Source organism: Lotus japonicus, unplaced genomic scaffold, assembly GCF_012489685.1.
Source record: "Lotus japonicus ecotype B-129 unplaced genomic scaffold, LjGifu_v1.2 AP026983.1".
Lineage (NCBI taxonomy): Eukaryota > Viridiplantae > Streptophyta > Magnoliopsida > Fabales > Fabaceae > Lotus > Lotus japonicus.
This window is the reverse complement of record NW_026645414.1, coordinates 625,316-649,402: the sequence shown is the minus strand read 5'-3', so window position 1 is coordinate 649,402 and position 24,087 is coordinate 625,316. Positions and strand designations below refer to the sequence as shown.

The following is a 24,087-nucleotide window of genomic DNA, read 5'->3' as shown; positions in this document are numbered from 1 at the left end:
GTTGTCATAAACGTCGTTGGTGACGTCCCCATCCAATTTGCATTTTGAGATTTCAGTTTTGAAATTCTGAGCTAAAAATAATGACCAAAATACCCCTGCGGCAGTTTTCGATTCGATAATTTTTCTGAGAGTTTCCTTGGCCTAGATATCGCCTAAGAATACCTAGGAATCGATTTAGATCGAAGAAAAAGTTCGGAAACCCTATTTTACATAGTGGCCGAAACCTATTGCTTAGGGTAACGTGTCCAAAAATAAATTTTGGGTCTCTATGACCTGAGCCATTGCGTAGCTCTTTCGATTGTCGAAATTTTGGCGCTGGTTTCGTGTCATTCCGAGTTCTGTAGCTCGAGTTATGCTCGTTTTAGCGAACGAGGTTCTGTCGTCTATCCATGCTTAAAAAAATTGTACTCTGAAGCTTCTTAAGCTTTGTCTAAACGCTAGTTAGTATTGTATTGACCGAATTGACTTGTTTTGATTGACCTTCGCTTCGTTTACTCAAAGATTCGTTTGGAGGAACACTTGGAGCAGGAAAAGAGGATTGTGAAGGAGCCTTGCTTGAACACACTGGACGAGTTCGAGGTTAGGGCAACTTACTTGCTAGCTAATGCTTTGTAGGCGTCGATAAATTCGACTTGATTTATTGTTTATGCATATGAATTGTCTGGATTGAAAATGTTTTCTGAAGGCTTCGGCCGAGTGAACTGATTGAGACGTGTGTCTCCGTTTTCTGGGCTTCGGCCGACATGGGAGATTAGGATTTATCGCATTGATATGTTGATAATTGACTCGGATGCTTAATTGTTAAAATGGTTAACTATAGGCTATGTGATTATTTGTTCACATGATATTTGGATTATATTGATTATAATGTGTCTTTCTATTACGCACTTGAATTGCTGACTATATTGAATATACCGTGCAATTGTGCGAATGAGTGAGGAACGTCAAGATAGTGGATAACGGGTAGTTATGCCAGACTCCTGACGAGTTTTTAGATAAAGTTTGATGGGACGGACCGAGGTTCGTACCCTATTATTGTTTTATGGATCGAGACCTTCTCAAAGGAAAATTGAGTTTGAAAATGATATTGGAAAAACCCCATTTGAATTCACGTAAGAACTTGGGTTGTTCTGTCTAAGGCAAGAAGGGCTTTTAATGAGGCATTGTGCCCGGCCAGCTTACCTGGGAACTTCTCGGGCCATTACTTGGGTAATGATGGACCTTTTGTTTTGAGACCTTCTCCAGGGAATCATTGGAATTATGGGATCTTTGAAACTAATAGGATTAGAGACAAAACATAAACAATTTCATAATGAACCTCCATAATGTATTAAACAACCTCAAAACCCTTAATATAATGATAAAAGACTCAGACGAAAGTTTAGGGCTTGAACATTAAGTTTTGAAAATGAGAAGTGTCGTCGGATCCAGGTTTCTGGGGAAACCATTGTGCGTTGGCACTTTGCTCGATGAGCAAGTTTTATTGGTTGGCCAATCCAAGGGATAAGCCGGGGAACTAGTCAGTTCTGAGTATGTTGATACTCTTTTGCTCGTGGAGCAGTTTGTTTGGCCATCGAGATGGTGAGCCATGGTAAGTTGAAAGGTCACTGAGTGCGAGATGCATTCTTTTGCTCGTGGAGCAGTTTGGTTGGCCATCGAGACGGTGAGCCAAAGTGACTAGGAAAGTTACCAAGTGTGACTAGCACTTTTTTTGTTTACCTTAGGGTATTGTAGAGACGATGTACTCTAGCTAGATACGTGTGCCTTGGTGAGGACGATTCGTTGTTTGGCTAACCATATTGCATTCATGCATACATTTCTTGGAAAGTGTGCTGCTTTCCGAAGGACGATCTCAGATCGGACTTCATTGGAGCGAGATGCTTCACAGGAGTGTGCAGCTTCATAGGAGCGAGATGCTTCACAGGAGTGTGCTGCTTCACAGGAGCGAGATGCTTCATAAAAGCGAGATGCTTTATAGGAGCGAGATGCTTCATAAAAGCGAGACGCTTTAGCGGAGCGAGATGCTTCGAGTCATCGTGAGGGTGACATTTTATCCGGATCATATTTTGAGCATGACATTGCATTGGCATACCATGCATTTAACTATATTCGTTGATATATTGCTTATCGAGTTTTCGAGATATAACTTATTGAACTGTTGAGATATTGAATATTGAATTGTTATTAGAAATCTGATAACATGTTATGTATATACCTTAGGGTAGACGATACAGAACTTATATGTCTATATACAACCTATATATATATACCCCTTTATTCATCACATGTTGCTTGTATTATCTATTATATTCCGTGAGTTGACCCTAGCGCCTTGGCTTTGTGTGTATGGTTGTGTTTGGGCGGTCGGCCTGCTGCCAGACGTCCAACCGCTGATTCAAGATGGTTCGTCGTTCGGGGAGGATCCTGAGCACAATGACTGCTACTGAGCCTTCGACGTGGACCCGGACTTCATGCATGATCGGATGAGGGTCGATGTTAGGAGTGTATTATATGGGGGGATTGTTTTCACAGCTCTGATTGTCATTTCCCGTTGGGGCTGACTTATCTTCTTCAAAACTGTATTCACAAAACTCATGGCTCTGACCATGGGATATACTTATTCGCCTGCGGGCACTATCTCCAATTACTTTATGTTTATTATCTTTGGGTTGAGTCTTCATTATGTTAAGTCTTCTATTTGAAAAGAAAACCAAAAAAAAAATATTTACGCATTTTCCGCACTATTGATTTAAAGTCACTAAAGTGGCACCACCGAAATCGGGGTGTTACAAAAAGTTGAAGACTTAAATGTAAATCAATAACATGGAACACACTTACTTCATATTGCTTGCACATTCATCTATGCTTAGTGTAGTGTATCCTTTGTAAGATGAACTTTCCATCAGAATCATTCTGTGTTTCTTTACTTTTCATCAGAATTGATCCGCCTTCATCATTATTCAAGCACATCGCTTTCTTATTTTACTGTATATAGTAAAATACTCTTGAGTGAATCTCAAAATTTTTGTAAAGTTTAAACTTAATCAACTACTTTGGAATCATAAGGCCTTCATGTATATAACTTAGTCAAATTTTTCATATTTTGACGTAGTTACTCATGGAAATCAAAGTCACGATATTTGATTTCATTAATATGCTCGCGTGGAGACTTGTGCTTAGTTTGGACAAGCTTAAATCCAATTTAAGGCTGTGCTTATGAATTCGTGGCCAAATGCTCTTATTTTAAGAGACTTACTCTTTTCTCAATTGTCTGACGTCGCCCAATTGATAGACCTTAGTTGATAAGTTTCCGCTATGGGAAAAAATAAAATGTTGCACACTTGAACATTTTTTTTTGAAAGGTTATGCCTCCTTAAAAACTCTCCCGCCTGGGGTAGAGAAAATAGTGCATAATGCTGAGTTTTCTAAAAACTCTCCCACCCAGAACTGGGCAAGCTTGCTTGTTCTGCTTTTTCTATTACAAGGAAAACATATGTTTAATTCTTCTTAATCTGCCATGCTTCTCTCTCCATTGTCAAACCATTCCATCTCAGAAACAACTACTGTCTCCGCAAGCTAGTCACTTCTGATTCAGAAACACAGTAGAGAAAATTATACCAATAACAATATATCAAAGTTACCCATTCAAACTTATTCTGCACCAAAAATTAAAGACATTTGATCTTCTCAGCATGTAATAATGAGGCAAACAATATTTCCACTTCTTACATCACAATGCGCACACATACTTATGACAATTCCATCTCACAACTCACTAACCAATACAAAATCAAAACCTGCAGCAGGTAATTTCTAAAGCAACTTGTAGTTAACCGGGAGTAACAGCACATGGAAGGAGCATACATTAGCTAAGTCTTAAAGAAACAATGGAATATTTCCCTTTAAACACTTTTAAAAACTGTTCAGCAAGCATAAAGCATAAGAAATATGCAGTGTTTAGGAAAGAAGGTTAACATTTTTCTTCAATTATCAAAATCAAATGATCACTCATTCTATTTAATAGCTTCTCAATACAGATAAGATTAATTTCACCATAATTTTCACATAATGAACTCAAACATGTCAACATACATTCAGACTCATATTCAATTGCTGATTAACACAACCACATAAACATTTCATCCAGATTTAAAGACATAACAATTTGCTGCTACTACATTCACTATACCCCACTGGAAGATATAACAATTTGCTGCTACTACATGCCATATTCATATCTAAATGACAAATTAAGTTTCCTTTTGAATCATTTCACCAAGCACCTTGAGCGCAAACTATTTTCACAAGTCCATGGCACAGCATATATATATCCAGAAGCAAACAATTTATCAAGAATAAATTCAGTCCAAACGACATATCTAGCACGTTTTCAAAAAAAAACAGCATGATAGAAGAAGTTTCAGTCATTTGCATATGAGTCATGCACATGTTATAAGCTCATTTTGATATTGACCATTCAAACATATCATGATAGCAAAAGGGTAACAAATTCAGAAATTATTGCAAACCCAATGCGCTGCATCTCATGTTGTGATTGGAGCCTGCCAAGGTAATTTAAGAAAGCTCCTCCTTATCCTGCTTTTTCTTCAAGTCTTTCCCTCATGGTTGCATTTTGTCATAGAAATATGAAACAAGTAACAATTGTAAGAAAACACAATACATGGCAAGGGGACATTTGTATAGTTCATGATTTCATTACAAAATAAGTCCACAATAAGGTGCATGTCCACGTCTTACATAAGACATAGCAAATCAAAGGATCACCTAAGGTCAAAAGCATACTACACTTTGAAAATCATGCATGATTCACATGCTTATTTTTTACAGAAGTAGTGTAATTACAGTTCCAAAGAATTGCATGTTAAAGAGCCAAGTATATGCAATCTGGTTTCCAAGTAAGCATACAACCATCTAAACAATACTTATTAATGCTTCAAGCAAAACTAACAATCAATGAAGCCTTTACACCTTGTTATAGGCATTGCAGGTCATAATACTAATTATAAGCAGTTAGCTACGAAACAATTCTTTTATTCCAATCATCACCAAAGTTATATAACACATCATACTGTCATCTAACATAAACATCTTCAGGACGCGAAACAGAATGCGAAACCATCAACACATAAAAATTCAAATAAAGATAAGTTAGATTGTGCAAACCCAGCGTGTCATTTCGACTCCAGTTTCTTAGCCTTGTTCGAACACTAATATCATTCAGTTCGACTAGCAACCATCGCCTCAGTTTGCTCAACCAAAATCAGTAATCTGCCATTTTGCTCTACAATCACTCGCTGCAACGCCGATACTGGATGTGCCACCACCAGCATCAGGGAAGAAGTCATCCTCCTTGTGCCGATTCTAAAACTGTGGCGTTCAAAGAAACAACGTTTCTCTGAAGCATTTCGTCGAACAGTTGGCATGCCACTCCGATTCTCCATTACTTCTTCTTGATTTGATCCAATTTCTCCATCTTGAATCAACACAGAAGAGAATAAAGAAATTAATTTCGAACTATTGGTAATGAAAGTGCAAAACTATTAGAATCAAAACCGAACAGAAGGTAGAAGAAAATTTCAAGGAAAAAGGATCAGTTTCTCTGGTCTTGAATTAATTTGGTTTGATGTAACTCATAGTCGAGCATGGAAGAATTCGATTCAGAGGTGGCGGTTGAGACAACATGAGCGGTTGTAACTCCAAAGTAGCAGTTGAGACAAAATGACAGTTTAAATTCTGGGCGTGGCGATTGAACTTGTGTGGGCGGTTTTAACCCAAAAGTAGTGGCTTCATCTCTTTAAGTGGCGGTTGAGCAGTTTCAAAATTGAATGAATTGGGATTTGTTGACGGTTTTGAATCAGGTCCGGACACAGGGGCGGTTCTCCATCTTGATTTTCAAGCCCAAATTGTGATCCTCCAACCTTCAATCCACTTGACCTCTGTCCTTTGTGAAGTTTGGGAACTGCAACATTGAAAAAGGATTGAAAGAAAAGGAGCATGGATGATGACAAAGGCGAGCCAATGCGTTCAACCCTGCCACCGCTCACAAAACGCATCGCCCCAAGCACCATGGAGTTCCACGACCTCCGTTCACGTCCTGTCGCCGTTTTCTCTTCTCTGCTCCTTCACGTTTCCTCAATCTGTTTCCTGATGTTCTATGCAACCATCTTTTGAATCTGACATTTTGACATAAATTGATTGCATGGCTTCCCCTTCAATTTCGTTCGCCCTCCTCTCTCAGAAGTAGAAATCACATAGCCTCTTGTTCGTGGTAGTGGGGATTTGTTTTACAGAAGCCCCACGGTGGGCGCCAATGTTCCGGTATAGAACTCAAGAAGCAGGGCTAAGCAAATCAAAGGGCGAAGAGAGAAAAAAAGAAAGTCAGAAATTGTGTAAAGAGTTGGATCCCCCACCGCTTGGGTGGTGTCTGATATTTATAGATTGAGTTTCGGTACGCCCGGACCATGGGTTACCCGACCCATATTTACATTAGGCTGATAAGCCCAACTAATCAATAAGCCCATATCGGAACACTGGGAGAATCGACCATCAAGTTCATCTCACCAAGCTTTGCAGAAGAAACAACAGTCAAGGCATCAATAGACATAGGTGTGGTAGAATTAGAAAGAATGGACGCAAAAAGAGAAGAAACACAATTCAATTCCTCTGTTTCTAATTTAATTTACATACCAAGTATATTTTGGAAATAAACCTCTCATTTTAAAATAAAAAGACGCATCTTTGATGATAATTACTCTCAATTGTCGCAACCACGCTGCGTCTTCCGGAGGATGGGGGGAACACGCTGCCATATTTGCCCCCCTTTAGTGTGTATGTTGTTGTGGATGGGAGTTGGGATCCTCAAGTGGGTCGTATGGGTTGTGCAGCTGTGTTTCGTGATAGCCACGGAAAATGGATGTCTGCAAGTTCTCTGAGTTACGATAATGGCAGCAGCTTCCTTTCTGAACTTAAGGCTGTGGAGTTGGGTTTACAACACGCGCTCGAGCAGGGGCACAACACTGTGGATTGTAAATCAGATTGTTTACAAGTGGTGCAAGCATTACAGGATGGGGGTGATACTAGCAGCTTTTGGGATAGAGAGGAGATCAGGCAGGTGCGTGGTCTTTTATTGCAGTTTCAAAGTTTTCGGTTATCTCATGTTGATCGGAATAAGAATAACACGGCGGACAAATTAGCGCGGGAAGCATGCCGCCTGGGTTCACCTTTGCAAGTTTGGGCTAGACCTCCCTCTTTTGTTTATGCATCATTGTATTTGGATGCAATTAGTTAGTCTTTCTCTTTTGTTAATTTTCCTCTTGTAACAAAAAAAAATTACTCTCAATTGTATTTTATAGTCGAGTCTAGAAATAAATGTTATAGCACATGTTATTTTAATATAATTTCAAGTTCAATAAATTAAATTATGGGTATCTTAAAAACACAATTCAACTCAATTTCTTGTGTTTTCAACAAAGAATAGGAACAAATCAACTGTGATTTTTAAATTTAACTATGAGAAGGAAACCGACTCGGTAAGTTGAGAGTTCCTTCTTTACATGATGCACCAGATGAACTTTGATGCTCAATGGATACGATGGACTAAAGGATGCCATGAATATGCCATTGTTTCAACTCTTGTGGAACCGAAGCCCTTGTGAAGAATTCAAGATGGGAAAGAGTGTTAGAAGTCTCACATTGGCTAGAGATAGAGCACAGATAGTCTTTATAATGGTAGTACAAACCTCAACTCTTGAGCTAGCTTTTATGGTTGAGTATAGGTCTCCCAATTTCTAATAAAGAGTTTGAGGCAAGGGAATCCGGTAGCTTCGTTTCTCTTTCTTATTATGGCGGAAGGTCTAGATACGCTTCTTAAACGGGTTTACTCCTTCAACAAATATACTAGTTTCAAGGTGGAAAATAAAAGTGCCAATAATCCAATTTGCACATGACACAATCTTTCTTGAGAAGATTCATTTTCATAATGTAATAGTGCTTGCTATTAATTTTGAGATGGTGTGAACTTGTCTCCGAGCCCAAGGTGAATTTCATTAATAGTAGGATCGCCGGAATTGCTAGAAAAGGATGTTAAATTCATAACTTACCCGCATTGTTTCATTGCAAAATCATGTCTCTGTCGTTCACTTATTTGAGGATACTTATAGGTGTCAATCAGAAAATTACTGCTATGCGGAAGCCTATGATAGATAAGATGAGAAAGAAAATGTCAAAGTGGAGGAGTAAATCTCTATCCTTCAGAAGTAGGGTATGCTTGATTAAAAGTGTCTTATCTTCTCTACTTTTTTTTTCTTTTTTCATTCTTCAAAGTTCCAATGAGGATTAAATCAACTTGTAGGAAATTAACAAACGATTTTCTTTGCTGTCTTTCTCTAATAAGTAGGGATGACAATGGGTCTTGGACCCATAGGGTACCCGTAAAAAATATCCACTATGAGTAGGGTAAAAACCCGCTAGATGGGTATGTGGTTGGGTATGGGTAATTACCCGCAAAAAGTAATGGGTATGGGTGCGGGTATGGGTACTACAGTACCCAACCCGCCCCATACCTACCCATATCCGCACCCATACCCGCACACACATAATATTATTATTATTATTATTATTATTTAGTATTATATGAACAAATTAACTTAAGCTATAGCTTTCAAACTTAATTATTTTAAGAAATAGGTGACTATTTAAAGTATTCATAATCATTGCTAATTTACTCCCACTTATTTTTAAAATTAGTAAGTTAATAACCTATAACTTTAGGACTATATTATAAATCCAAAATTAAAAATTAAGTTATATCTTTCTTGCTTATTCGTTCTAAAAAATATATTCTTAGTTGAATGATTTTATTTGTTACGTAGATAATTTTTTGTATTTATATTAGTGTTTTTTATTTAAAAAATTAGTTGTATTTTTTGTTTTCTATTAACAAAAATAGTGAAAAATATATTTTGGTTAGCTAAATTGCGGGTATTGGGCACGGGTACGGGCATATAGGTACCCAGAGGGTACGGAGACGGGCATTCAAGTTGCTACCCACGCGAGTATGGGGACGGGTACGGGTAATTTTTTAAAACGCGGGTATGGGGATGAGTACTATAGTACCCTACCCAGACCCTACCCATTGCCATCCCTACTAATGAGTTAATTTATATCATATTTTCTCTTCATCTTATTTTTAATTTATCATTTATATCTCTTATCCTAATACAATATCTACCTTATTTGGCATTTCTTTCACTTTTGTTCCTATCTGGTATGATAGGAATAATGTGGAAGAACTTATTAAGAAAAATTAATAATACTCCAACCCATACATACACCTTTGTGATATCATTTTTCATATTTATCTCATTCCAATCAGATCACAACATATATCACATTTATAATCAATTATCTTTTATCTCTGATCCTATCTCGATCTCTATACTAACCCAATTTTTCGCAGTTACTTTAGTTTACCCTGTCTCATTGGTGGTGCTCAAACAAAGAGTAATTAACTCATCCTCTATCATTGCAAAAGGTCAAATAACCGCGACAAGCACACAATAATGAATAAAACCTCATCCTGTTACGGTTGCAGGTTTTTCATTTGGTAATTTTCAATAAACCGCACCCCCTCTACCCCAGCCCCTGGTATTGAAATTTTTAGTCCTATTCTTCCAATAATAATGCATAGCATACATATTTTTTCACTGAAATTTAGGCATTTGAGAGAATAAAGGATTTTTCATTCCAACTGTCCAACAACAACTCACACAAAATCAAACATAAACTGAGAAAGTAAACAAAAGAATAATGAAACAAAAACAAAAGAAAGCAGAGAGAAAAGTACAGAGAGAAAGCAGAAAGAAACTGAATTGAAATTAAAGGACTTGTATTAATTTCCAATTGCCAATTTTACAAAATCACAGACGAAACATAATAATCTCTCTACTCTCTAGCATCCATTAATTGAAACAGAACCCATGAGCCATAACCCCATTATCCAAATTCCAAGAAACCGAATAAAGAAAAAGATCTATAAACCCATAATTGCAAGAACACAAAATTGGGCAATTGATGACAGATCGATGAATAATACTAATCAATTTGTTGCCACTCTGCATCAAAGAATTCATGGTGAACCCTGATGCGAGAACAGTTGTACGGAAGCGTCTCGTTGGTGGAACTGAAGTAGACGTTGTAACCCTTGCCGCCAGTGCAGCTGATCCTTCCAACTATCATCCCGTACCACCACCCGTCGTTGTCGAACGTGTTCACCGCCTGGTACAGCTTGTACTCGCCGCGGGTGTTGACAAGCGGCGGCACAGGGCGGAGGTCCTTCGCCAGCACCGCCTCCTTCAGCGGAATCTTGGTCTCCTCGTCCACGATCAGCGTCTTGTACTGGACTTCATAGCGGCCGAAAGGGAGGAGGGAGACGACGGTGGCCTCGTAGTATGAGGTGTAGAAGCCTTCTTCCTTTCCGATCACTTCCACCTCATCGCCGACTTTGTAAACCACCGTTCTCTGCGGAGGACGCATTTCGATCGCCGCCGGAAAATTCTTTCTTTGAGAGAGGGAGAGAATTAGAGAATTGCAGTTGGTTTGTTTGTTTGGTTTGGTTTGTGAGTCTTGAACAAGGAGTGAGTGGTCTTTTTATACGATGGGTTAGATTTCATTTTATTTGAAGATTTTGTTTATTTTGGGATTCAGAGTGAAAAGATTGTAATCGTTTTTAATTTTCTACTATAATTGATTGGTTAATCTTTTCGCTAACTATTTTTAAAAAAAAATTTAAACTAAATAATAATTAATTAACTTCTTCCCGTCAAAAAATAATTAATTAACTTCTTTCCATTTTCAAAAAAAAAAAAACTTCTTTCCATCAATCAATATTACATTACATCGAACTTGAGCTAAAAGTATCCGAGCTAATGCATAATATTTGGTTTTTGTTTGACTTAATTGCACTTTTGGTCTCCAACGCTACTTTGATGTGCGATCGGAGTTTCTAAACTTAAAAAATTGCATTCTTGTACCATGATGTTACATTCCGTTAACACTTTTAGTCCCCCGTCCTTTTTCCGTTCAAAAAGTAACGGTTTCTGGATTTCCTAGAAAAATTTGTGGAGTTCTTCATCTTCTTCACCATATTCTTCATCTTTGGACTGGCGTCGACCAGGGTTGTCCACCTCGTGCGGTCACACAGGTTCAGAGTTGGGTCTCTCCTCGCGAGGCCCAACTGGCTCAATAGGGGTAGTCAAACTTGCAAGGCCCAGCCCCTAGCCTATAAATAGGGAGCGTTTACCACATGTAAAGGACTATTGACTCATTTGATCAATAACAAACTCTAAATCCAGTTATTTTATCTCTCTAAGCGGTTACACTCTCTCTCTCTAGGCAGCAACACATTTCCCTCTCTAGATTCTCTCTCTTGTTGCAATCCTTCACTCTAGGTACTATACCCTATCTCTATGTTCTTGGCTGGAACATTTGGCGCCGTCTGTGGGGATCGGTGAATTTCGATTCCCATACTACGTGGATTGCTTTTACGAACGAGAGAAGTTCGGAATTCTGTTGAATCCCCTGGTTTTTAGTTGTTTTTGGATTGAGTTTCTGGTTTACGGTTGATTTTTGATGGAAACTCATCGTCGTCGACGCAGGAGCAGAGGCGCGGTTCACCACCGCGTTGTGTGAAGGGAAGACCGCGTCGTGAGGAGGTTCGTCGCGAGCAACCAGAGCAACTGACTCCTCCTCCTCCTCCACCGCCTCCTCCTCCTCATTCTCATACGCCTCCGCTGCCTACTCCGCCATCCTCACCTTCGCATCAAGGGGCTCCGGAGAACTCTCCAGTCCTTTTAGGAAAAGGGATCCCCGCTGCCTCAGATGCCAATTACTTATAGAGATTGGCGGCGTTTGATACGCATTGTTGACAACATTCAGCACCGGAATAACTATTTGCAAGAGCAGCTTGACTACTTCCGCCATGAGCAACATGACGAAGGAGTGCGAGAGGCGGAGGCCGTAGCGGAATTCGAGCCTTTCTCAGCGGCGGTGAGGGAGGTTGCAATTCCGGACAACATGAAGAATCTCGTTTGGGAATCTTATAGCGGAAAGAAGGATCTGAAAGATCACCTCCTTTATTTCAACACGAAGATGGTGATAAGCGCGGCTTCGGATGCGGTGAAGTGCATAATGTTTCCATCGACATTCAAAGGCACATCGATGGCGTGGTTCACGACTCTGCCTCGTGGATCTATCACGAACTTCCGTGATTTCTCCTCAAAGTTTCTTGTTCAGTTTTCTGCGAGCAAGCTCAAGGAAATAACGATGGATGACTTGTACAACGTTCGCCAGTTGGACGAAGAGATTTTGAAGAAGTATGTCGCGAGGTATAGTGCAGCGTCTGTCCAGATCGAGGAGTTGGAGCCGCATGCTTATACGAGGGCTTTCAAGAATGGACTGTTGCCTGGGAAGCTGAATAGTAAGATAAGTAGGAAACTGGTTCACTCAATGGCGGCAATGCGCGCTTTGTTGAGCGCGTATATCCTGGACGGGTAAGACGATGCACTTAAGCACAAGCGGGCGGCACGGGAGAAAGGTGCGAGTAGCGGCGAGGGGCGAGAAGAAAGCCGGTAACCAATCTTACAAGGGAGCAGCAGGTGCCATTTTGGTGGCAAGGGAGTTTCGATCAGCGACGCCGTCGGGGGACAACGAGGCCCCAGTTGGTGAACGAAGGCAGCGCCGGTGCCAAGCCCAAGCCATATGGAGATTTTTCAGGTGATGAAGGCGACGCATATGATTGGCGGGCCCAAGTCACCCAAGCGCCCGCCACGGGATGACGATGCAGACAAATAGTGTGAGTACCACTGCGCGACATGCCATGACACTAATGACTGCCGTACCACTACGCGACATGCCATGACACTAATGACTGCCATGCCCTAAAAAGAGAGATTGAGAGGTGGATGGTGGCGAGGCGGTCGAGACGGGAAGGCTCATCGGTTCGACGGAGAGGGACTGAGAGTACATCCGTCGGGAACAGGAGGCCGCCGACCGAACTAATCAACACAATAGCTGGGGAGTTTGGCGATCAAATACCCGTTGCCCGGCGGACGCATTGAGAGGATCAGAGTGGACCAAAAGAGTGCTAGGGAGTGCTACAAAAGCTCGGTAAACCTGTATGGAAGGAAGAACACCCCAGCTGGTCATAGGTGCCACGAGATAGACATACCGGAGGAGAACCTTGACCCAAGGGGAGAGGGACGTCTCAATAGACCTACGCCAATTCAGGAAACTAAAGAGTTAAAGTTTGGCGATAGAATTCTGAAAACTGGAACCAGGCTCACTAAGGAGCAGGAGAAACGGCTGGGAAGATTGTTGGAGGATAATCTGGATCTTTTCGCTTGGAGCCATAAGGACATGTCGGGGATAGATCTGAACTTCATCTGCCACAGGCTGGCCTTGAACCCAGAGATCAAGCCGGTATCCCGAATGCGTCGGCGGATGGGCGATGAAAACGAAAAGGCCACACAGCAGGAGGTAAATAAACTGCTGGCGGCAGAGTTTATCCGAGAGATTAAGTATTCCATGATGACCAGAGGTTTATTTTATGTTTGTCGAGTCCTTCTTGTTTCTTTATTTTCCTTTTTGAGTCATTTTTGAGTTTTAAGTCAAGTTGAGTCCCTTTTTAATTCATATTTGCATCTACATTAGTTTAGTTGTTTTTAGTATATTTATTTGGTCTTTTTATTAGTTTTAGTTAGAGGGTAATTCCTATGGTCAGTTTTGAGCTGAAGTCCTTTGAATTCAAGAGTGTTGATTGCATATTGAGAGTTTTGTTTGATGAATTGAATGGATGGTTGCTGAATTATTGTGATTAAATAAGTGTTTCCATGATTAACATTGGTGGAATGATGGTTTGTTGAGATTCTTTGAAGGTTTCAGGTGTTTTTGATGGCTAATGATGTTGATTGAAGACCAAGTAATGAGCCATGATGATAGTTGAAGAAGGAGTTACAAAATTCTGAGAAGAATCTGATGAGCCACGCATGTGCGCCGCCTATGCCACGCACATGCGTGGCAGTTCTGTGAAAAGAAAGGTAGCAAGGGTTGAAGGCCACGCATGTGCGCCGCCTAGGCCACGCACATGCGTGGTGGGCTGACTTGAAGGTTGCGTTTGGACAGATTGGCCACGCATGTGCGTAGAGGAGGCCACGCACATGCGTGGCGGACCGCTGAGAAGTCTATAAATTAGGTTTTTTGTCATTTCATTGGGTATCTTGTAACTTTTTGAACAAAACTTAGAGTTTTAGTTTCTTGGAGCTTTTGGGAGGCTTCTTGGCACTCTTAATTCAGGTTTTTGTTCTTTTGATTTGGATTATGAGTTCTCTAGCCATGTTTGGCTAGTTTACCTTTGTACCTTGGGGATTGTGGATCCTAGGTTAAAGTTATGTTATGAACTTCTGAGTTTCTTATATGAATAAAGTTTCCTTTCTATGTATCTTTTCTCTGTTTCAATACCCTCTTGAATGCATGCAAGTGTTTGGCTTTCTTCTTGCACAACGACAGTTGGTAAGGATTAAGGGACTTGGGATTAGATTTATTTGTTTGCTATCACTTAGGTATAAGGGTGAGAACTTATTGTGTTGGCCTGAACCTACCAGCTTCATTCTTCAATTGAATTGACTAGGTACTAAGGCATTAGGCTTAGCAACTGAAATTGAATGATTTACTTGATTAAGCTATTAACAAGTGAAGGTACTGGCTACATCACCATAGAAATGTTCCTAAGAGTTCATATATGAATTAGATTGTGAGGAACATAACTGAATTAGGTGATACTTGACCCAGGGTACTGTTTTCTCATAAGTTTTACAAGATTCTTGTTTATGCTTTTGTTACAATTTCTTCGAACACAACAAACTTTAATCTTTAATTCTTTTTCTTTTCCATTCCAAACATTAATCTCCAAGATCAAATCAACAAACAACTATCCCTGTGGTTGGACAATCTTTTGTAATACTTTGGTCAAGCCGTACACTTGCGGAATTGCTATCAAGTTTTTGACGCCGTTGCTAGGGATAGTTCGTTTTGTTGATTGAGTCTTGAGTTTTATTGTTTGTAAATTTTATTACCATTGCTTCATTGAATCGGTGCTACTAACCTGTGTGTGAAAGTGATTTTTACAAGGTTCAATGGATGCTTTTGATCTGAGTGGATTCCATGATATGACCCACATCAATACTATGACCAAGGATGGGAAGGACAACCCGATATCTTTTGGGAAGGTGATGACAATTTCAATCCATGGGATCTACCAAGTCATCAATACTATGGAGAGTTTGAACATCAACCATTTGACTAAGAACAACCCTATCAATATCAAGAGAGCTTAGAAGAAAAAAATAGAGGAGTTGGCACTCACCATTCAAAGCTTCATGAATGAGACAAGAAACATCTTCAAGAATCAAGAAGCTTCCATAAGGAATTTGGAGACTCAGTTGGGTCATTTAGCCAAAACCATAGCTGAAAGAGTCCCAGAATATTTCTGCCATGAAGCTTTGGAGGAGGGAGAGAAATCACTTACTATCCTTGAAAGTGACATTGTGGAGAAAAGTGAGGAGCCACAGAGTGAAGAATCCTCAAAAGGAGACTTCACCAATGTTCTTGAGACAGAAAGTGATAATACAATGGGTGAACAAATGAAAAATGTGATTGAATGTGATGATGTTCATGATTTATCCATAGAGGATTTTGTCTTTGGAGGCAAAATGCAGAAAGATGAGGAGGAAACTCCAAGTCTTAGCATCAATCTCAAGGACATGTGGATCAATGGAAAGCATGGCAATGAACAAACAAGAGGATGAAATCTTCTCAACACACCATGGAAGCAAATCAGTGAGAATTTTCTTAAACCCTCTACTCTTAATTTGATTTATGTTGCCATGATATATGGAAATGAAGGTAATATGATGATGCAGTTGTGTCAAAATTTGCATGATTTAAAGGATCTAATGCAATTTTCTATAAACCCCGGCTAGAACTTTGAGTCCGGGGTAGTCTATCAGAGACTTAAATATTGAGCTTCTTGGGAGACAACCCAAGTCCAGGTTTGCTTTTCTTTAATTTGAGTTTGCTTTAATTTTGTGTTCTTCTATAAAATAAATAAATCGTTTTCTTTTTCTTTTTAGGTAGTTAGTGCATCGAGGTTTTTGCATGTTTTTTTCTTTTTACGTTTGAGTCGGTATGAATATCCTTGGGTTTCTTGCTGCTATGCTGAACTTGCTTAAGTGGTTTCACCCTTGATTTAGCTGCTTCTTATTGATAGTTGATGATACTTCCAAGTTTTTATCTTGTGGTCTTTGTACATGCTATTGTGATTGGAATGTGAGGTAGCTTTATCTTACTCGCTTGAGTTCATAAGAAAGGGTGTTTCACTTCAACACCCCATTGTTTTTGTTGAGTGCTGAGAGTCTCAATGTTTATTCCTAACATGCTTATACATGCTTAGCTCTGCTTTGAAATGCATAATACTTGTTCTTTGAAGAGACTTGGTAGGAGTTCTTTGTTGGCCTCAGACTTTGGATTGTTATCATATTCCCTTAGTTGCCCAAGTTGAGCCTTAAGAATGAATATCTTTCTTGGTCCCTGAATTTTGGTGAATTGAGCTTTGGTGAGTGATTTGTGGTTGTGATTGAGCAGGGAAAATAACAAAAAGACTTATTTCCTAAAAGTAAAAAAAAAGAAAAGCATGCTTAATTGTCAAAAGAAAGGCAAGTGCCTTGACAATTGAAAAAGAGAAATGAAAAAAGTTGAAAAGAAAAAAAAAAGAAGAAGGAAGGAGTCCCAAAGTCTTAAAAATTCTGCTCAGGTCTTGTTGAATAGAAGAATCACTCACCCCAAAATCTGTTTTGAGCCCTTGTGTTCCCTTTTCTTGGCATCCCTACCTACGCTTTACCTTAGCCAAAGTTACAACCTTTCGAAGTCTCTCTTGTTCTTGTTATTGTTGCAACTAACTTTGAATTGATTGATTATCAGGGCTGAAGTATTGTGTTTGTATGTTAGAGCACCCAAAATGTAAGGAGAGTGCTTGATATGTGAGGAAGTTGATGAGCTCTTGCTTGGAAGTCTTGCTTACTCTTACTGACCTCTCATCTTTAGTTGTGTGCATTTGACCTTTCTTTTGTTTTGTGAAGTATCTTGTTTTGAAAAGCTTAAGGAGCTGAAGAAGTGGTGATTTATTCTGTGCTTGAGGACAAGCAACCTTGAGTTTACGCTTGAGGACAAGCTGCCATTGAGTATAGTGGTGTGATGACCCGAGGTTTATTCTATGTTTGTCGAGTCTTTCTTGTTTCTTTATTTTCCTTTTTGAGTCATTTTTTTAAGTTTTAAGTCAAGTTGAGTCCATTTTTAATTCATATTTGCATCTGCATTAGTTAAGTTATTTTTAGTATATATATTTGGTCTTTTTATTAGTTTTAGTTAGAGGATAATTCCTATGGTCAGTTTTGAGCTGAAGTCCTTTGAATTCATGAGTGTTGATTGCATATTGAGAGTTTTGTTTGATGAATTGAATGGATGGTTGCTTAATTATTGTGATTAAATAAGTGTTTCCACGACTTACATTGGTGTAAGGATGGTTTGTTGAGATTCTTTGAAGGTTACAGGTGTTTTTGATGGCTAATGATGTTGATTGAAGACCAAGTAATGAGCCATGATGATAGTTGAAGAAGGAGTTATCAAATTCGGAGAAGAATCTGATGAGCCACGCATGTGCGCCGCATATGCCACGCACATGCGTGGCAGTTCTGCGAAAAGAAAGGTAGCAAGGGTTGAAGGCCACGCATGTGCGCCGCCTAGGCCACGCACATGCGTGGTGGGCTGACTTGAAGGTTGCGTTTGGACAAATTGGCCACGCATGTGCGTGGAGGAGGCCACGCATCGCACATGCGTGGCGGACCACTGAGAAGTCTATAATTTAGGTTTTTTGTCATTTCATTGGGTATCTTGTAACTTTTTGAATAAAACTTAGAGTTTTAGTTTCTTGGAGCTCGTGGGAGGCTTCTTGGCACTCTTAATTCAGGTTTTTGTTCTTTTGATTTGCATTATGAGTTCTGTAGCCATGTTTGGCTAGTTTACCTTTGTACCTTGGGGATTGTGGATCCTAGTTTAAGTTATGTTATGAACTTCTGAGTTTGTTATATGAATAAAGTTTCCTTTCTATGTATCTTTTCTCTGTTTCAATACTCTCTTGAATGCATGCAAGTGTTTGGCTTTCTTTTTGCACAGCGGCAGCTGGTAAGGATTAAGGGACTTGGGATTAGATTTATTTGTTTGCTATCACTTAGGTATAAGGGTGGGAACTTATTGTGTTGGCCTGAACATACAAGCTTCATTCTTCAATTGAATTGACTAGGTACTAAGGCATTAGGCTTAGCAACTGAAATTGAATGATTTACTTGATTAAGCTATTAACAAGTGAAGGTACTGGCTACATCACCATAGAAATGTTCCTAAGAGTTCATATATGAATTAGATTGTGAGTAACATAACTGAATTAGATGAAACTTGACCCAGGGTACTGTTTTCTCATAAGTTTTACAAGATTCTTGTTTATGCTTTTGTTACAATTGCTTCCATCACAACAAACTTTAATCTATATTTCTTTTTCTTTTCCATTCCAAACATTAATCTGCAAGATCAAATCAACAAACAACTATCCCTGTGGTTCGACAATATTTTGTATTACTTCGGTCAAGCCGTACACATGCGGAATTGCTATCATCCCACGTGGTTGGAGAATGTGGTGATGGTGAAGAAGGCCAACGGGAAGTGGCGCATGTGTGTAGATTATACAGACGTAAACAAGCATGCCCGAAGGACTCTTACCCATTGCTGAGCATAAATAAATTGGTGGATGTAGCGTCCGGCAACGAGGTTTTAAGATTAATGGATGCTTATTCAGGTTGCCATCAAATCATGATGCACCCGTCTGATGAAGACAAAACTGCTTTCATGACCGGCAGGGTAAATTACTGCTACCAGACGATGTCGTTTGGACTGAAAAATGCGGGGGCAACATATCAAAGATTGATGGACAGGGGCATCGCCAACCAGGTTGGGAGAAACATGGAGGTCTATGTGGATGATATGATTGTAAAGTCGGTCCTAGGAACGAGCCATTATGAGGACCTTCCGGAAGCTTTTGGCGTGCTCCGGAAACACAACTTGCGGCTTAACCCGGAGAAGTGTTCCTTTGGAATACAAGGAGGAAAATTCTAAGGTTTCATGATTACATCAAGAGGGATCGAGATCAACCTGGACAAGTGTAGGGCGATACAACAAATGAAGAGCCCTAGCAACGCAAAAAAAGTCCAACGCCTGACAGGAAGGATCGCAACCCTTTAAAGATGAAGGTATGAAAAACGGTAGAAAGGGGGGGGGGTTTGAATAGCGTTTTCAGAATAAAACTTCCCACTTAAGATTTTGACAAATCTTTCGAGACACAAGTAAAGTGCTTAAGATAAGAGATGAGAAAAGCACACAAGGATTTTATCCTGGTTCACTTGATGAATCACTCAAGCTAGTCCAGTCCACCCGTGAAGGTGATTTCTTCCTTCTTAGAATGAAGGCAATTCACTAATCAGAGATTTGTTACAACTGCACTTGAAACCTACAAGTGACTAACAATACACTAATTTAGCTCACACTAAGATTCACTCTCTTAGTCTTCTCTAGGATCCGATCAACCTTGATCTCCTAAAGGTAAACTAAACAACAGTTTAAAGAATATTGTTTACAAAGAAGTTGCTTCTTAAAAGCTTGTAGTAAACACAATGAATTCGATGAAGAAAGATTGCTAAGAAGATTTGAATATTGCTTGCGCGTATAAGTTTCTTCAACAACATCTTTCAGTCTTCAGCCTCTATATATACTCCAAGGATTAGGGTTTGAACATTGCAGATCTGTGATTTCCAGCTTCTGCTGTGGCTGAGAATGTTAGGTTAGGTCGTCAGGATAGTACACTTGCTTTTGTACTTTGGATAGTGACGTGACCTTTAACCTTGTTGACTTCTGATCAGAGGAATGCTTCGTGTTGGAACTTGTGAAGCTTGTTGATCAGAGTCAGAGGGAAGCATGGATCCTTTGACCACTGTACCTTCTGATTCTGAACACAGAGGAGAAGTACTTGGTCTTCAGAGCCAGTTTTCTTCTGGACTTCAGAGTCTCCACTTTTCAGCTTCTGGATCTTCAGAGTCTTCTAAACCATCAGAGCTTCTGAACCTTCAGAGTGTCTGGGTTATCAGAACGTCTAGATCTTCGAAACTTCAAGTGAGCTGAGTCCATATCATAGCTTGATTAACTTCAGATCTTCTGAAGCTTTTCTACTGTTCAGATTGAACATAGAGATTGCGAAAGCGTTGCTAGGATTACTCTTTAAGCAAAGTGCTTCTGATTTGTGTGAGATTATGTCAAGGTTAGAGCCTGTTAAGAGCACACTCAGAAAACACGTTAGAGTACCATAATTGTTCATACTAAAACGTTAACCTGTAATCATCAAAACATAGAGTTGTACTACACGATCAAAACTTGATCTTACAATCTCCCCCTTTTTGATGATGACAAAACCAAGCATTATGATGAACAATTCTTAAACAATAAACTGAATTCACTCAGAGTATAAGGAATAGAAAAAGACTTATCCTGATGTGAATGGTTTATTTTGCTCATTCTGAATCCAAGTCACAGCTTGATTCTGAGCTTAGCTTCCCCTGAATCTAAGACTTAATGAAAACATTAGTGATATCTAGATTCTGAGCTAAATAAATAGAGGAGTTCAGAGTGAAAACGCATGACATAGATGAAATGAAATAATCAGAGCGCATAAGTATTCAGAGTCATAAGTAGGTTATCAGGGTCAACCAATGTCACTTCAGAAGAAGTGAAATGTATTCCTTGTATTTGCCCAGTGACACATCTACGGTCATAAAAGTGGAACTCTTAAATTCTCCAAAAGAAAAAGAAATCACACTAACACAGCTTACACATCAAAAACTGGGTTATACTCCCCCTTTTTGTCATAAGCAAAAAGCTTGGGGTGTGAAAAACTTAGCTTGAAGTACAAGGTACTCCCCCTTAGAGAAGGTCTAAGTTTCAAAAAAAATGTTGAAGGGATTAATGATGAAAAAGAAATTAGCGAATTAATGAAAGGAGTTAATGCATATGCAGAGCGTTTACCACCGACTACGGGAGTAAAGAGAAGCTTCAGTTACCAATAACTTATCCTCGAGAAACTGCAAGAGCAATAACTTATGGAGAGAGAAGGATGCTTATATAAAGCGATTAGGAACAAAGTAGGCTTCACAACAAGACTACTTCCGAATAACAAATGGCATCATACATCGTTGCATCAGAGGAGCTCAGAAGGAAGGCTTTTGATGAAGATATTTTCATCAATGTTAGGCACCCAGAGGGTTCGATAACCATACATGAGCTGACTACAAAGCTGCTTGAGAATGATCTTAGTCCAGAATTGAAGAAAGATCTGAAGGAGTTCCTCTCCTTCGTGGTGGAGATTCAGGAGCTTTGCAAGCTGGAGCTGGATCTGCTGGAAGAGAAGGAAGCAGTGGAGAAGGATCTGGAGACGATGGAGGAGAGTCTAGAGAGGGATGAACTGAACAACAGGCTCTGCAACATAGAGTACATACTTGATCGTCTGGAGAAGGAAAGAGTAGAGCAGCGCCAAGAATGTAGGAGAATGAGGAAGGATCCTCCATTCTACAGTAATGCAGAAGAGAGATGATGTAATATGTAATATGTAATGTTGAGTTCTTATAAATTTTTTTTCCAGATATATGTTGTATGAAATGCAAGAAGAAAAACTGAATAAGTAATCACATAAAACAATAACGAGACGTAAAAAAAATAGAAGCAAATAACTTAAAAGTTTATCAAACACGAAAGAAAACGAGAGAGATCCTAAAACTAAGGTCTTTCAGTGCGACGAAAGAGTTCTTCAATAGCGTCATTCATGGTGAATAAGAGAGTCTCATGAGAATTAAGACGTTGTTCCAAAGTAGCAAGTCTGGAAGGTCTTGTCCGAGTAGAACTGGATGGAATATCCTGAAGATTGTCTTGAGCAGAGTGAGGAGCTTGAGTGGAGTGAGAAGCAGCACTTGTGAAAGGCACTGGTACAAGAACTTGACCTCGGAGGGCTCAGCTTCAGCCTGTAGCCTCTCAGCTTCTTTCAGAGCTTCTAACCTTGCATTCTCAAGTCGTTCAGCTTCTAGACGTGTAGCCTCATCTTCTTGTTCTTTCTTCTTTCTAGCTTCCTCAATGGCATCAAGTAACTCAACCCTTAGTTGTTGTTCATGCATAGCCACTCTTCTGTTGAAGCGCTGCCTAGCAGCTTCAATCCTCTGATCCCTTTCAGCTGTGAGATGACTCATCAAGATAGGAACTTGAGCAATCATCCAGTCACACAGATGATCCCATTTTTCAGCAACAGAGTCAGGGTTCTCATGAAGGTCAGTGTGACCTTGCACATTGCGAACCATTAATGATGCTTCATAATTAAACACACTGATGCACTCAAGAAGGGAGTTGGGTTTAAGATAAGTATAGGGAACAATGGAGAGATTAGTTTCAGGAGAAGTGGGATGATTACTGCTATTTGCTTCAGAAGCACCTTGAGGAGAACCAACATCTAGAGTTTGGATGTTTGAAGTGTTTATCTCAAGGTTAGGCTGAGAGGTCTCAACCTCAGGGTTTGGAGATTTAACCGAGGAATGGTTTGAGACCGAGTTTTCTGGTTGAACATTTTCTGGTTGTGTATGAAGGGGTGAGGGAAGTGCTGGTTGTACAGGAGAAGATGCTGCATTCAGAGGGACCACTGGAATAGGATGATCTGGATCAACTAGACGTTCTGGTCTAGGTCCAGGATATTTCCTTGGGCTAGGAATGGTCTGATAGTGGTCAGGGATAGCAGACTCTTTCTATTTCGCAATTTGAGCAAATTGGCGAATGGACTCAAAGTTATTTGAGGGTGAGGAGTCGGCAACATTTGTGGGAAAGGATACAGAGGGACAAGGAGCAGTATTGTCTGTATCAGTTGTTCTGCGAGCAGTATGATCAGATACTCTGCGGACAGAGTGATCAGAGATTCTGGGTTCATGGTGAGACTGGTCAGAAATGTTGGGTTCAGAGACTTATGGATTATATTGAATGGTAATAGGTGAGGTAGGTTCAGAGAGTTTGGAAGTCTGAAGCATATTCCAAAGAGGTGCTTCTTCATCAGAGGGTTGAAAGAATGAAGATCTAGGTGAGGTAGTTGGAGAGGTGATTTGGTCAGCTGGTTGAGACTCTTGAATGGGAGAGAGTGGGGTAGCAGTGCAATTTAGAAGGGCAGAAATTGGTAGTGCCTCAAATGAGTTTAAATTATCATCATTAAATGAAATAGCAAACTTACTTGATGATTTCACTGCAGACCGAGTAACCCTGGCAGGAGCCTCAGTTCTGGTTACCTCAACAGCTGGTTCCACACAAGTTGGCTTCACCACAATTCTCACTTGCTTCTTCAACTTCTTTGGTGGAGGAGCATCATCATCATCACCATCAGATGGAGCATCTGGCTTAGAGGGTTCCTCATGTTTCCTCTTAGGCTTTTCATTCTTCTTCTTCTGATCAACACCATCAGAGGGATCAGTCTATTCAGAGGATTCCTCTACAATCATTCTTCTCGTCTTCTTCTTCTTTGGAGGAGAATCAAATTCTGGAGCTGGTGGCAGGGTTCTGAAAAACTCATCCACATCAATTTCAAAACCTTGTTCCCTCAGATCAGCTAGATAGTGCAAGATAACAACTGGGTCATCAGCTTTGGACCATAGAGGGTAATCATTCAAAGAGACTCTTCTCTGTCGGACTTCATCAGAGGTGTCTTCTTGAACAGGTGCAACCTTTGTTTTAATCAATCCCATCTTTTTCACGGAAAAGGGAGTGAAGACATCACCAACAACAGTCGTCAGATCCTCTGTGCAGCCTGCTATAGTCAGATCTTCTATCAATTTGCTTTCT

At 39.9% G+C, this 24,087-nt stretch overlaps 2 protein-coding genes across 2 annotated transcripts; one reads left to right on the top strand and one right to left on the bottom strand.

Moving 5' to 3' along the window:
• The first annotated feature begins 6,892 nt into the window (after window positions 1-6,892).
• Window positions 6,893-7,309, top strand: LOC130727314 (uncharacterized). The gene has a single exon (XM_057578420.1). It carries the CDS (start codon window positions 6,893-6,895, stop codon window positions 7,307-7,309), a length of 417 nt encoding a protein of 138 aa, XP_057434403.1.
• A 2,577-nt stretch (window positions 7,310-9,886) lies between these two features.
• Window positions 9,887-10,646, bottom strand: LOC130727316 (protein AGENET DOMAIN (AGD)-CONTAINING P1-like). The gene has a single exon (XM_057578422.1). The coding sequence runs from the start codon at window positions 10,552-10,554 to the stop codon at window positions 10,114-10,116; it is 441 nt and encodes a 146-aa protein (XP_057434405.1). The 5' UTR covers window positions 10,555-10,646; the 3' UTR covers window positions 9,887-10,113.
• Window positions 10,647-24,087: the final 13,441 nt, after the last annotated feature.